Source organism: Canis lupus, chromosome 20 (assembly GCF_011100685.1).
Source record: "Canis lupus familiaris isolate Mischka breed German Shepherd chromosome 20, alternate assembly UU_Cfam_GSD_1.0, whole genome shotgun sequence".
NCBI lineage: Eukaryota > Metazoa > Chordata > Mammalia > Carnivora > Canidae > Canis > Canis lupus.
In genome coordinates, this window is record NC_049241.1 from 49,903,677 (window position 1) to 49,917,928 (window position 14,252).

At 43.2% G+C, this 14,252-nt stretch overlaps 2 protein-coding genes across 6 annotated transcripts in view; one reads left to right on the forward strand and one right to left on the reverse strand.

The window, feature by feature from the left end:
* LOC484933 (zinc finger protein 791) overlaps positions 1–13,677 on the reverse strand; it is a 47,322-nt gene extending 33,645 nt beyond the window's left edge. The window contains exons 1-3 of one of the 4 annotated variants that reach the window (XM_038567167.1): positions 13,511–13,677; positions 10,664–10,709; positions 8,023–8,121 (exon numbers count right to left, since the gene is read on the reverse strand). In XM_038567167.1, the coding sequence (XP_038423095.1) occupies positions 8,023–8,106 (84 nt within the window). In that variant the 5' untranslated portion in view covers positions 8,107–8,121; positions 10,664–10,709; positions 13,511–13,677. Of the gene's footprint in view, positions 1–8,022; positions 8,122–10,663; positions 10,710–11,507; positions 11,650–13,510 lie in introns of those variants that run through there. The other 3 variants (XM_038567168.1, XM_038567177.1, XM_038567178.1) reach the window with 3 other exon arrangements.
* The window catches only part of LOC484934 (zinc finger protein 709-like), a 38,281-nt gene that overhangs the window by 4,527 nt on the left and 19,502 nt on the right, over positions 1–14,252 (forward strand). For both annotated transcript variants that reach the window (XM_038567181.1, XM_038567182.1), the window contains exon 2: positions 5,949–6,132. The gene's annotated coding sequence lies outside the window, so the exon portion shown is untranslated. The remainder of the gene's footprint in view (positions 1–5,948; positions 6,133–14,252) is intronic.

Below are 14,252 nucleotides of genomic sequence, written 5' to 3' on the forward strand. Positions count from 1 at the left end.
ACGTGGGACTTGATCCCGAGTCTCCAGGATCACACCCCGGGATGCAGGCAGCTCTAAACTGCTGCGCCACCGGGGCTGCCCTGCTAAGTGCTTTAATGGAAATAGTGGATGACATACAAAAACAGATAATTAGGTAACATAATCAGAGAGAAAGAACCAAGAGAAATATGCAAGAAATGAAAAGCAATACAACAGAAGAAAAATGAATTCTTTTGGGGAGTCTCATCAATACAGTGGAAATATGTGAGTAAAGATTCAGTGAGCTTGAGGAAATGTCAATAGAACCTTCCAAAACTGAAATGCAAAGAGAATTTTAAAAAAGGCAAAACAAATATAAGAAATTTGGGACAATTACACAAGGTATAACTAACATAATTGGACTACATGAAGGAGAAGAAAAACAGGAACAGGAGATATAAGTGAAACAATAATGACTGAGATATTCCCAAGTTAATGTTATACATCAAACCACAGATCCAGGAAGCTCAGAGATCACCAAAGAAGATAAAAGCCTACAAATGCATACCTAGAAATGCCATATTCAAAGTTGAGGAAAAAAGACAAAGGGAAAATCTTGAAAGAAACTAGGGAAGAGGGGCACCCGGGTGGCTCAGTTGGTTAAGTGTCTGCCTTCAGCTCAGGTCATGATTCTAGGGTTCTGAGATCCAGCCCTGTATTGGGCCCCCTGTTCATCAGGTAGTCTGCTTCTCTATTTCCCTCTTCCACTCCCCCTCCACTAGTGCACTGTCTTTCTTTCACTCTGCTTTCTCTCTAATAAGTAAAAATTTTCAATCTTTTTTATTTTTTTAATAATAAATTTATTTTTATTGGTGTTCAATTTGCCAACATACAGAATAACACCCAGTGCTCATCCCATCAAGTGCCCCCCTCAGTGCCCGTCACCCTTTCACCCCCCCCCCCCCGCCCTCCTCCCCTTCCACCACCCCTAGTTCGTTTCCCAGAGTTAGGAGTCTTTATGTTCTGTCTCCCTTTCTGATATTTCCTACTACAATCTACAATCTTTTTTAAAAAAAGAAACTAGGGATGCCTGAGTGGCTTAGTGGTTGAGTGTCTGCCTTTGGCTCAGGTTGTGATCCCGGAGTCTTGGGATTGACTCCCCCATCGGGCTCCCCGCAGGGAGCCTACTTCTCCCTCTGCCTATGTCTCTGCCTCTCTGTCTCTTACGAATAAATAAATAAATAAAAATCTTTAAAAAAAAAAGAATCTAGGGAGAGAAAAGCCTTAGTTATATAGAAAGAAAAGAACTAAATCAGTCTTCTTTTCAGAAACCATGCAAACAGGAAGAGAGTTTTGTCAAATAGCTAAGCGTTGAAGGAAAAAAAAAACCAACTGCAATTCTGTGTCAAACAAAATTATCCTTCAAAAGTGAAGGAGAAAAATACACTTTCTGACACAAAACTTGAGGGAATTTGTCACCAGTAAAACCTGCTTCCCAAGAAATGCTAAAAGAAACTTATCAGGAAGAAGGTAATAACAAAGAAAGGGAGAGTATCAGAGAAGGAATCAATGAAGGTAAAATACAATGATTTGTTTTTGCTCTTTTTATTTAATCTGACAACGTTTTGTTCAGTCATAATAGCAATGTTTTCATTATAGCTTATCATTATAGCAAAATGAATGACAACAATGTTATAAGGGACAGGTAGGGAGGAATTGGTAATACTCCATTATGAGGTACTTCCTCATCCAGTGAGTGGTATAGTGTTGCTTCAGAGAGGGGTTGGGTTAGCTGTAAATGTATACTGAAACTCAAGCCCAACAACCAAAAAAACTATAATGATATGCAGAGAGAGCAGAAATGGAACCTTGTAAATTGTTCAATAAAGGGCAGAGAAGGAAAAAAGGAAAAGAGGAACAAAGGCAGTAAATAGAAAACAGTAAAAAATATAGATTTTAATATAACAATCATTTTATTTTTTTAAAGATTTTATTTAAGAGAGAGTGAGCAAGAGAGTGAGAGAGAGCATGAGCAGAGGGGAAGGGCAGAAGGAGAAGCAGGCTCCCCATTTAGCAGAGAGCCCAATGTGGGCCTCAATCGCAGGACCCTAGGATCATTACCTGAGCTAAAGGCAGACTCCCAACCGATTTAGCCACCCAGACACCCTGCCAACAATCACTTTAAACAACTAAATACAAGAGAAATACAACAACTCTCACAGTGGGTAGCAAAATAACAATTACATGTTGTTTACAAGAAACTTAGCTATAGAGTAAGAAAGAAAAGGATTAAGTCAGACTTCTTTCCAGAAATCATGCTTTCCAGGGTACCACTCTAGGGAAAACAAAAAGGAAGCTCTTAGTACCCGGCCTGGCTTTGAGGGATCAGAAGAAGGCATAAAATCTTAAGAATTAGGGAAAACAAAAAGGAAGCTCTTAGTACCCGGCCTGGCTTTGAGGGATCAGAAGAAGGCATAAAATCTTAAGAATTACCTCTAAAAGGTGAACCAGAGGTGTGAAGCAGGCACATCAATAGAAATGGCCTGAGAGCCTCAGAATCCCTAGCCAGGCTGACTGGTGAAGTTGTTTCTATTTTTAAAAGATTTTATTTATTTATTCATGAAAGACACAGAGAGAGAGGCAGAGACACAGGCACAGAGGGAGAGGCAGGCTCCCTGCAGAAAGCCCCACGTGGGACTCGGATCTCAGGATTCCAGGATCACGCCCTGAGCTGAAGGCAGATGCTCAACCACTGAGCCACTCAGGTGGCCTGGTCAAGTTGTTTCTAAAGAAGTGACTGCTTCACATGCAAAGAACTAATGCAAGACTTCAAGGAACACACACACACATACACACAAACGAAGGAAAAATGATGCCAACAAAGGAACACAATACTTTTCCAGTAACTGGTCCAATAGAAATGGAGATATGCAAATTGTTGATAAAATTGTTCTAAGAAAGCTCAACAGGCTTCACAAGAACACAGACAATGTGGTGTCTCTCTCAGTTGGATGGGGGCTCCCTAATGTGAGATGATGATCAGGAGGAAGCTGGCGGCATTGGTGGTAAAAGGGTTCACCCAAGGTAGAACAAAGAAGATAGAATTTTATTGAATACACCGCAAGGAAGTAGTGGGCAGGACAGCAGAGGAGAGACAATCTGCCACGAGGCAGTGGGTGGGGGCTATTTTTAAGAGAGAACATGAGGCGGTATGGTGACGTATGGAATTTTCCCTTTTTTTGGTAACTATGTCTGCTTGTAAGTAGCCCATTGGTTAGTTAGGGCCTGTGAATATTTTGAGAGGGGTCGCCTGATGGGCCTGTTTGTATTCAGCCAAAGGGTGGGGGTCACTTTGGGCCCCTTTGCCTTGATCAAGTTTCCACTGTTCAAGCCTGTTGTCTAAAAGCAGCCTCTACAGACAATTCAATGAAATCTAGAAAATAATACATGAACAAACAAGAAGTATGGTAGATGATAGAAATCATAATGAACCAAACCGGAATTCCAGCACTGAAGAATAAATGAAATGGGAAAATGCAAATAGAGTGCTTCAAGCATCAAGTTCAATGAATATGATGAAAGGATCAATGAAGACCAATCATTTGAAATTATACAGATGAAGGAGGGAAAAAAAAGGAATGCAAAGGAATGAAGAAAGTCTATGAGATTTAGGGGACACCAGTAAAAGAAATAATATAAGCGTTACAGAAACTTCAAACTTCTTCTTAAGACTGAATCATGAAATATGAAGCAAGAGAGAGTGAAAGGTAGAAAGCTTATTTAAATAAATAATGGCTGGGGTGCCTGGGTGGTACAATTGGTTAAGTATCTGACTCTTGGTTTTGGCTCAGGTCTTGGAATTGTGGGATTAAGTCCCCCATCAGGCTCTGCACTTAGCACAGTCTGCTTGAGATTCCCTCTCCCTCTGCCCCTCTCACTCATGCCATCTCTCTCTCTCTAAAATAAATAAATATGTTTAAAAATAATAAAGAAATAATGTCTGGAAACTTCCCAAATCTTGGGAGAGATGTGGACAGACAGGTTCATGAAACTCAAAGATTCCTAAATAGGATGAACCTGAAGAAGACTTCACAAAGATGCATTAAAATCAATTCATCAGGGGTGCCTGGGCGGCTCAGTGGTTGAGCGTCTGCCTTTGGCTCAGGGCATGATCCCACAGTCCCCGGATTGAGTTCCACATCGGGCTTCCTGCATGGAGCCTGCTTCTCCTTCTGTCTATGTCTCTGCCTCTCCCTCTGTGTGTGTGTCTCATGAATAAATAAATAAAATCTTAAAAAATATATTATTTAAAAAAATAAAATCAATTCATCAAAAAGACAGAGAGAACTTTGAAAGTAGTAAGAGGAAGGCCAAACATCACATACAAGGAAATCCTAATTAGACTATTAGCAAATTAATCAACAGAAACCTTGAGGACATGAGATGGTGAAATGATTTATGCAAGGTGCTGAGAGAAGGAAACTGGCAACCAAGAATGCTTTACTTGGCAAGGCTATCCTTCAGAAGGGAAGGAAAGAGAAGGACTTTTCCAGACAAAACTAAGGGAGTTTCATCACCTCTAGACCTGCCTTACAAGAAATGCTATAGGAATTTTATTAAGCTGACATGAAGGGATTCTAATTAGTAACATGAAAATATATGAAAGCATAAACTATCTGGTCAAAGAAACCAAGAGTTGGTCATTTGAAAAGATACACAAAACTGGCAAACCTTTAGGTAGACTAAGAAAAAAGAAAAGATTAATAAAATCAGAGGAGTGCATGGGTGGTTCAGTCAGTTGAGCATCCAACTCTTGATTTTGGCTCAAGTCACAATCTCAAGGCCCTTGGATCAAGCCCCACGTCTGGCTCCATACTCAGTGCAGGGTCTGCTTTTTATTCTTTCTCTCCTACTCGCTCCACCCTTCCTGACTCCCTGCTTGTACTCTCTCTATATATAAAATAAATAAGTAAGTAAGTAAATAAAGTTGGGATGCCTGGGTGGCTCAGTGGTTGAGCGTCTGCCTTCGGCTCAGGGTGGTGATCCCAGAGTTCTGGGATCGAGTCCCACATCGGGCTCCCTGTGAGGAGCATGCTTCTCCTTCTCCCTGTGTCTCTGCCTTCTTTCTGTTTCTCTCATGAATAAATAAATAAAATCTTTTTAAAAATAAATAAATAAATAAATAGATACCATCTTTAAAGAAAGCCCTTTAATAAAATTAGAAATTAAGAAGAAATCATAACTGATAGCACAGAAATACAAAGATTCATAAGAGATTACTATGAATGTCAACAAATTTGATAATCTACAAGTATTGGATAAACTCTTATAAACATACAACTTCCTAAGACTGAATCATGAAATATAAAAACAAAAGCTCAGTAATAAGTAAGGAAATTGAACCAGTCATCAAAAACCTCCCAACAAAGAAAAGCCCAGGACCATATAGCTCCACTGTAAATTCTACCAAATACTTTAAAAATTCATACTAATCCTTCTCAAACTCTTTCAACAAATTAGAGAGTAAGAAACACTTCTGGAATGCCTGGGTGGCTCTGGTTGAGCATCTGCCTTTGGCTCAGGTAGGGATCCTGGGGTCCTGGGATCGAGTTCTACATCAGGCTCCCCACAGGGAGCTGCTCCTCCCTCTGCCTATGTCTCTGCTTCTCTGTCTCTCATGAATAAATAAAATCTTAAAAAAAAACACTTCCAAAATCATTTTATGATTTAGCATTACATTGATAACAAAGTCTGACAAGGACACTCCAAGAAAAGAAAATTACAAGCCAATATCCCTAGGAAACATAGATGCAAAAATCCTCTACAAAATACTAGGCTATCAAATACAACAACACATTACAAGACTTATTCAACATGATCAAGGGGCTTTATCCCTGGGATGCAAGGATGGTTCAACATATGCAAATCAATAAATGTGGTACACTGAATTAATAAAATGCAAGATAAAAATTATAGGATCATTTCAACAGGTGCAGAAGAGGCATTTGACAAAATCCAACATCCTTTAATGATGAAGTAAAACAAATTAGGTATAGAAAGAATGTACCTAATATAATAAACACCATATATGACACAGCTAATGTTATACTGAATGCAGAAAAGTGACTTCTGCAGAACTATGACACCTGGCAAGAAACTGAGGAGAGCATTAAGGTAAGACATATCTATTTGTCCCCTATTTTATATTCAGTAACTCCCCTACATTATCAGGGTAACTTGCTTAAATTTTCTGGAATCCCAAAATAGCTGTAATTTGAACCCTAGTATTATTTGCATGAAGGTTTCTGAATTTGTGCTTTGAAGCAGATGGCAAAATTAACTCAAAATCTCTGCTGTAGAGACCCCTTTCAAACTCTTAGTCTTGTAAAGAGTTGTTTAAACAGTAGCCCCGTGGGGATCCCTGGGTGGCTCAGCGGTTTAGTGCCTGCTTTTGGCCCAGGGCATGATCCTGGAGTACAGGGATCCAGTCTCACATCAGGCTCCCTGGATGGAGCCTGCTTCTCCCTCTGCCTGTGTCTCTGCTTCTCTCTCTCTCCATGTCTATCATGAATAAATAAATAAAATCTTTTTTAAAAAATTTAACAGTAGGGATCCCTGGGTGGCGCAGCGGTTTGGCGCCTGCCTTTGGCCCAGGGCGCGATCCTGGAGACCCGGGATCGAATCCCACATCGGGCTCCCTGCATGGAGCCTGCTTCTCCCTCTGCCTATGTCTCTGCCTCTCTCTCTCTCTGTGTGACTATCATGAATAAATAAATAAAATCTTTAAAAAAAAATTTAACAGTAGTCCCGTAACCTTTTTTTTTTTTTTTTTTTTGTTATTGTGTTGATTCCTTTAGTATATCTTGGATTTCCAATTGGGTGAAATGGTGGACCTTTCTTTCAGCGTTTTTCTCTTTTCTTCCTTCCCTATTTTGTTTTGTTTTTGGTGATGATTTGGGTCTTATTTGTTTTTGTTTGTCACTGGATGAAGTTCAGGGAAGAGAGCATTCTCTCTACCTTGATATTTATGTATTTTTTCCTCCAGAGAGCCTCAAATCAGTGCCATCAGGGACAGGAAACTCTTCTGTGACAACTGGTTACTTTATAGGATTTGGAAATCCTGGACTTAAGTCAGTTTAAACTCATACCTTCGCTGTGCCACAGTGAAGCCATGTGTATTTTCCTCTATACCCTTGAGGGTCAGAATATTGCTGCAGTAGAGGCAGGGCAGCAGCCACAGAGGTATTTAAAGATCCTAGTGAGTCCTTTGGTATTTGGGGTCGGGACTCAGCCTGCATTCTAATGACTGCCTTTTTCCTCTCTTCTCTTTCTCTCTCTTTTTAAAGACTTTATTTATTTATTCATGAGAGACACAGAGACAGAGAGGCAGAGACATAGGCAGAGGGAGAAGCAGGCTCCATGCAGGAAGCCTGATGTGGGATTTGATCCCGGGACCCCGAGATCATGCCCTAAACCAAAGGCAGATGCTCAACCGCTGAGCCACCCAGGCACCCCTCTCTTTCTTTTTTTAAGTGACAGCTGTCTCAGGAGTGACCCCTGGATGTGCCCTTCTCTTATATAGTCTTCTCTCCCACCTCCACCCCCTGGGATATCTCAGGGCCAACCTAGCCTTTATCATTGCTTCATTCGAACACACAGATAAATCCCTGCAAACACATCAACCCAGGACCACTGTAAGGAGGGCCCCAATCCCATCCTCCTGCTCTGAAGGCCTAGGAATCCTAGAACTACCACCCCTGGTCAGTTGAATCTAGAACTTAGGCTTGATAGGCTCACCAAAACAGGGCAGCACAGCACACAGCATGAGCTCCTGAGGCCCCGGCAGCCCATAGTGCATGCCACCATCAGGTAGCAGAGCAGGTGAGCAAGTCAGAGTAAGAGAAGACAGACCTTGGGTGGTAGCTTTGTTTGGATATGCTGCTCACGACCAAGTGTTATGGTCACCTGCAGATATGTGGTTCCTGTGTTAAGACTCATGCCCCTCCTCCCTGCCCCCAAAACACACATGCACATCAAGAGGGTAAGAAAAGGCTTAGGACTCACATAATTGAGATCTAGGGGAGGGGAGGCCAGTCTCTCAAGCAGCTCTGAAATGTGTTTCAAAAAGCAAGGAAAGGAGCTCATCATGGGTTTTTACTGTGGCTGGGGATTAAAGAAAAAAAAATTCAATGACACTTGTCAAAGACAGTAGAGCAGATTTTTTAAAGATTTTATTTATTTATTCATGAGAGACACACACAGAAAGAGAGAGAGGGAGAGGCAGAGACACAGGCAGAGGGAGAAGCAGGCTCCATGCAGGGAGCCCAACGTGGGACTCAATCCCAGGTCTCCAGGATCAGGCCCTGGGCTAAAGGTGGCACTAAACCACTGAGCCACCAGGGCTGCCCCAGTAGAGCAGATTTTATTCAGAACCACTGTGACAGGTATAGAGACAATGGCAATGAGATTTCACAATGGGTGAGAAAGAGCTGGGGCTCAATTCTGAATACAGCATGGGCAAGTGGGAGTTTATGGCCAGAGAATAGGGTGGAGGTCAGTGAAAAGAGAATTACCAAGAGAAAAATCAGGGTAAGCTGGTTCTGGCTAAAATGACCTAACAGGACTCTTACTCAAGACAGGCCAGGTGGTGGGGGGAGGAACATGATCAAATATCAAAAGTGTAGATATGGAGGGGATGGGGGTGATTCTGGTTCAACTGACTTAGCAGGATTCTTGCTAAAACTGGATTTTTCAAGAAGCTACCCAGACAGATTTACGAGAAGGTTCAGGAGCCTAACTCAAGTTTGGTCAAGCAAAGAATCTTTGTCAGGGGTGGGGCCAGGGAAAGAATTCTGCACACAGGGGCTTGTGTACTTGGAATCTGAAGCCAGTGCCATATAAGGGAGCCTCCAGATTTTCTTGTCTGTTTGTTCAACTGTGGAGATAAGGGAAAGAGGGAGGGGTGAAGAGTAAGCTGTCAACAAACATCAAAAGAGTCTGGCTGCTCATTACAAGGACACACATGGGTAAGAAAAATATGCATTGGAAATGGCTTGGTTTCCATAAAAAGAAACATTAACACTGGCAGGAAGCTCATGAAATGATCAACACTTTATTTGAAGACGGCTGGAGTTACAGCCCCGGAGCAGAGCAGGACATTTGGGCAGTGAGTTTTCATAAGTTAGACTTTCCTTTTTTTTTTTTTTTTTTTAAGATTGTTATTTATTTATTCATGGAAGACACACACAGAGAGGCAGAGACACAGGCAGAGGGAGAAGCAGACTCCTCACAAGGAACCCGATGCGGACTCGATCCAGGGTCTCCAGGATCACACCCTGGGCTGAAGGCGGCGCTAAACCACTGAACCACCCGGGCTGCCCCTAGACTTTCTGTCTTACAGATTTACTTCAAATAAACAGAAGTTTGTATATACTGTGTTTTACTACTTAGCAGGCTTTATTTAATTTTAACTCTTGTACATAGGAGACCATTCGAAGATTCAATTCTTTTAAGATTTTATTTATTTGAGAGAGAGAGACAGAGCACAAGGAGGGGGAGGGGCAGAGAGAGAAGAAGAAGTGGACTCCCAGTTGAGCAGGGAGCCTGAGTCGAGGCTTAATCTCAGGACCCTGGGATCATGACCTGAGCTGAAAGCAAATGCTTAACTGACTGAGCCACCCAGGCACCCCTTAATTCATTTTTTAAAGGATTTTATTTATTTGAGGGAGAGGGGTGAGCAGGGGAAGGGGCAGAGGGAGAAGCAGACTCCCTACTGAGCAGGGATCCTGACATGAGGTTCAATCCTGGGACTCCAGGATCATGACCTGAGCTGAAGGCAGACACTTAACCAACTGAGCCACTCAGGCTCCCCTTTTTATTTTTCAGTAATCTCTACCCCTAGTGTAAGGCTCAGCCCCACAACCTTGATTGTAGTGGAGGACAATCAAGAGTCTTGTGCTCCACCAACCGAGCCAACTAAGTGTCCCAGATTTAATTCCTTTAAACACTAACAGTTACAAAAGTGAAAAGCATAGAAAAAGAATATTTTCTTATCTTTTTCTAACTAGAAGGACATGTAGCATCATAGTTTGTCCTTCCCCTAGGTTCAATACTGGGTGTCTTCAGAAATAAGTAGAATCTTCTGATGCAATAGGGTTTGGGTTAAATATATTGGATTTTCAGGATGCCTGGGTGGCTCAGTGGTTGAGTGTCTGCCTTCGGCCCAGGGCATAATCCCAGTGTCCAGGATCGAGTTCCACATCGGATTCCTTGCAGGAAGACTGCTTCTCCCTCTGCCTATGTCTCTGCTTCTGTGTCTCTTATGAATAAATAAATTTAAAAATCTTTTTAAAAATGTACTGGATTTTCAAAGACTTCATTTTTTAAAAAAAATATTTTATTTATTTATTTGAAGTCACTGTGAGAGAGAGCGCACAAGTAGGAGGGAGAGGCAGAGGGAGGAGACTCCCCGCTGAGCAGGGAGCCTGACAGGGGACTCCATCGCAGGACCCCGGGATCATGACCCTAACCAAAGGCAGATCCCTAACCGAATGAGCCACCCAGGTCTCCCCAAAGAATTAATAAGCTATGAGTAGCTTTCCTCACATCAATTAAAATAGCAATTCACATTCTTTACCCTTTTAAATATCTGTGTCCTCTGGGGACACACACATACAAACACTGATGTAGAAATGAAACCATGTACCTGAAAAACTGAAGCACGGTCATCTCAAATCTTGAAGTGCTTTTGCCTAAAAGGAACAAAAATTCTATTTAGTTCCATAGTTTTCTTGCCTTACTGCCATCATGTCTCTCCATCAACTTACATTTTCAAGCCCAAGAAACAAAAAAAGTTATTTCTCCCACAGGGAATAAAATTATGAAGTACCAGGGTGCCTGAGTGGCTCTGTCAGTTAATCATGTGACTCCTGATTTTAGCCCAGGTCGTGATCTCAGGGTCGTGACACTGAACCCTGTGTCAGGCTCTGTGGTGGACATGGAGCCTGCTTAAGATTCTCTCTCTCTCCCTCTGCACCTCCCCCATCTCCCTCCCTTTCTAAAATAAATAAAAAATTACAAAGTACTAAGGGAAACTAGAACCAAAGGGCTGTAATACTCAATCTGAAAAGGAATCCAGAGAAAAGAAACATAAACATTGGATTCAGCACAGATGATCAGCCTGCTTAGGAAAGCCACATTCAGAGAGTAAAACACACTCTGGTCTCTCCCAGTGGAGACAAAAGCCCTGGAGTTGGTAGATCCCAGTAAAGTGGGGGGTAGGAGGGTGAGGAAAGGACACCTGAGCAGCCATAGGAATGAACCCTGAACTCCCCTCCCTCTCTGAGGCTTCCATTCTCACAAGTGAGGAAACTCTCAGATGGATTCAGTTTTAGGTTGCTACCAGATGAACTCCCAAATTCATGAACCCTAAACCCAGACGCAGAACTCCTGACTTTCACAGACTTTCTCAATACAAATTACCCTGGAGTGCATCTGCAGGTGAAACTTGAAACTATGTCTAGACACAGACACAAGGGTACCACAGTTACCTCGAAGGGCCTCATCATCCCTTTGTGCATATGCATCCCCAGCGTTCCAGGCTCTGTAGCTTCTCTTCATACAATGGCTCCTTCTGTGCTGGGTATGAGCAGGAAGGACTTCTGCAGAGGCTCCTCAGGAAGAACCAGCTGGGTTCTTTTTTTTTTTTTTTTTTTTAAAGATTTTATTTATTTACATATGAGAGACCAGAGAGAGAGAGGCAGAGACACAGGCAGAGGGAGAAGCAGGCTCCATGCAGGGAGCCCGGGACTCCAGGACCACACCCTGGGCTGAAGGCAGGTGCTAAACCGCTGAGCCACCCGGGCTGCCCCCCCCCCTTTTTTTTAAAGATTTATTTATTCTTGAGAGACAGAGAAAGAGAGAGAGAGAGAGAGAGAGAGGCAGAGGGAGAAGCAGGCTCCACGCAGGGAGCCCGATATGGGACTGGATCCTGGGACTCCAGGATCATGCCCTGGGCCGAAGGCAAGCGCTCAACCGCTGAGCCACCCAGGGATCCCTGAACCAGCTAGGTCTTGAAGGTATTTCCCTATGCAGGCTCAATGAGAAACGGGGTGGGGAGCCTACCTTGGGTCTAGTCATAGTCTTCTGCTCCTAGTCCCATAGCTTTGGACTATATTGATATATTTAATGACACAAACCCAGTATTAAATAATCTAGAAAAACCGCACAAATCCAATGTTTATGTAGAAAAGATGGAAGAAGATTGTAAGGCTTTTTTTTTTCCAGCTCAACAAGAAAATCCACAAGTATTTATTACTTTACGAAACAATGAGAGTAGATTATTATTTCCATGGCAAGAAGCTGTCCTATAAACAAACATACTTGAATATTATTTTTTGAAGATTTTATTTATTTATTTATGAGAGACCAAGAGAGAGACAGAGAGGCAGAGACACACAGGCAGAGAGGGAAGCAGGCTCCATACAGGGAGCCGGATGTGGGACTCAATCCCGGGTCTCCAGGATCACTCCATGAGCTGAAGGTGGCGCTAAACCGCTGAGCCACCCAGGCTAGTACTTGAATATTCTAATTGCTGGAATTATATTGGAAACTGCTCCCCTTCGCCCTCACATTAAAAAACAAAACAATACAGACCTTAGAATATTATTACACCTTCTCAGGGGTAAAAAAAATGAGAAACAGGAAATTTTAACACATGTATGTGATACTAGAATATTTTATTTTTTCTGAAATTCACCTTTTGTGTTTTGGGAATATTTAATACTTTTTCAATCTATCAAGTAAATATATTTTATTTAATTGAAACTGGAAACTAAAAGTGAATGAATTTTATCAAAGTGACAAATCTTGGCATGGGCAGGGCTGGCAGGACAGATCACCCAGGAAACTTTCAAAAGAGGAACCTCCCCCCAAAAGGACTTCCCACAAGATGTCTGTGCCCAGGAAAAGATCGTGGGAGGAGAGTAACAGGATTTCATAAAATGTAGTTACAGGTGGTTATTCTCTGCTTGCTTCTCACGTAAAATATCCAGACAAAAATATAAACATTTAAAATGAGCCGTCCAAAAAAAAAAAAAAAAAAAAGCCGTCACTGACTGTGAAAACGCTAAACGATTAAAACACTGTCTGCTAGAATTGCACCAAGGAAGACAAACAGTTGATACTGATGCTCTGAACTGGACAGGGGAAGCTGGCGTCTGGGGACGCGGGGCAGGATCTGGAAACAAGCATTTATTGCCAGTCCCAGGAAAGGATAGGCTTGGGGACAGGGTCGTGGATTTGATCCTCTGCTTCCCAAACATTTGGAACACTCAGGAGAAAACGGGCGCCCCCCAAGAGAATGGAGAGACTGGGGACCCCACAGACCACAGCACCGCCCACGCACGAACTACAGAGACCGAGTCACGACTGTCCCCTGACGACCCTCCCCGTGGTCACCGTACGTTCCGGGGAGACGCGGCCGCGCACAGGGGTCCTGGCTGCCAGCCCAGCCCCTCCGCCCGTCCTGGCACCCCCGGCCCCGCACACTCACCGCTTCCCAGCTTTTCGGCCCGTGGGCGTCGTCCCTACCGCGCCCGCAGCAGGCGCCTCAATCTGCGCGACTGATGCTCCAGCAGAACCACCTGAGACCGTTACGCGCAGGTGAGATGCGATCGCGAGCGAGGCCCCCGGAGTCCAAGCTGCTGCGGAGCGTCGCCACGCCCACCCGTCCCTGCTCGCCCCTGATTGGACAGCTCGCAGGGACCCGCCCCTCTGCTCCTGAGTGACAACAGGAGGTCTGATTGCTTAGGAGAACCAGTTTCTGCGGGTGGTCGGGAACCTGTCAGCAACTTGGACGTTTGCTTTTTTATTTATTTATTTGTTTGTTTATTTATGTATTTATTTATTTATCATTATTTATTTATTTATATTTATATTTTTATTGTTTTGGACGTTTGCTTTTAGACAAAACTTGGTCCAGGCCCTAGAGGGATAGTGGTGTCTTCCTGCAGGTCCTTCTAAATGTGGGGACACAGGTGTGCGCAGGGAGTTCAAGAGTCCCAATGGAGCGACGTCCTTCTTCAGAGCAAGAGGAGCACCTGACCAGGCCAGACCGGTACTAGAGGGTGCTCTGAGGTTGGCATGAGGCTGAGAAATCACTCATAGACCTGTGACCCTTGTTTACAAATACACTTAAAAATGATCTCACCTGGACACCTGGGTGGCTCAGTGGTTGAGTGTCTGCCTTTGACTCAAGGTCGTGATCCCGGGGGCCAGGGATGGAGTCCCCCATG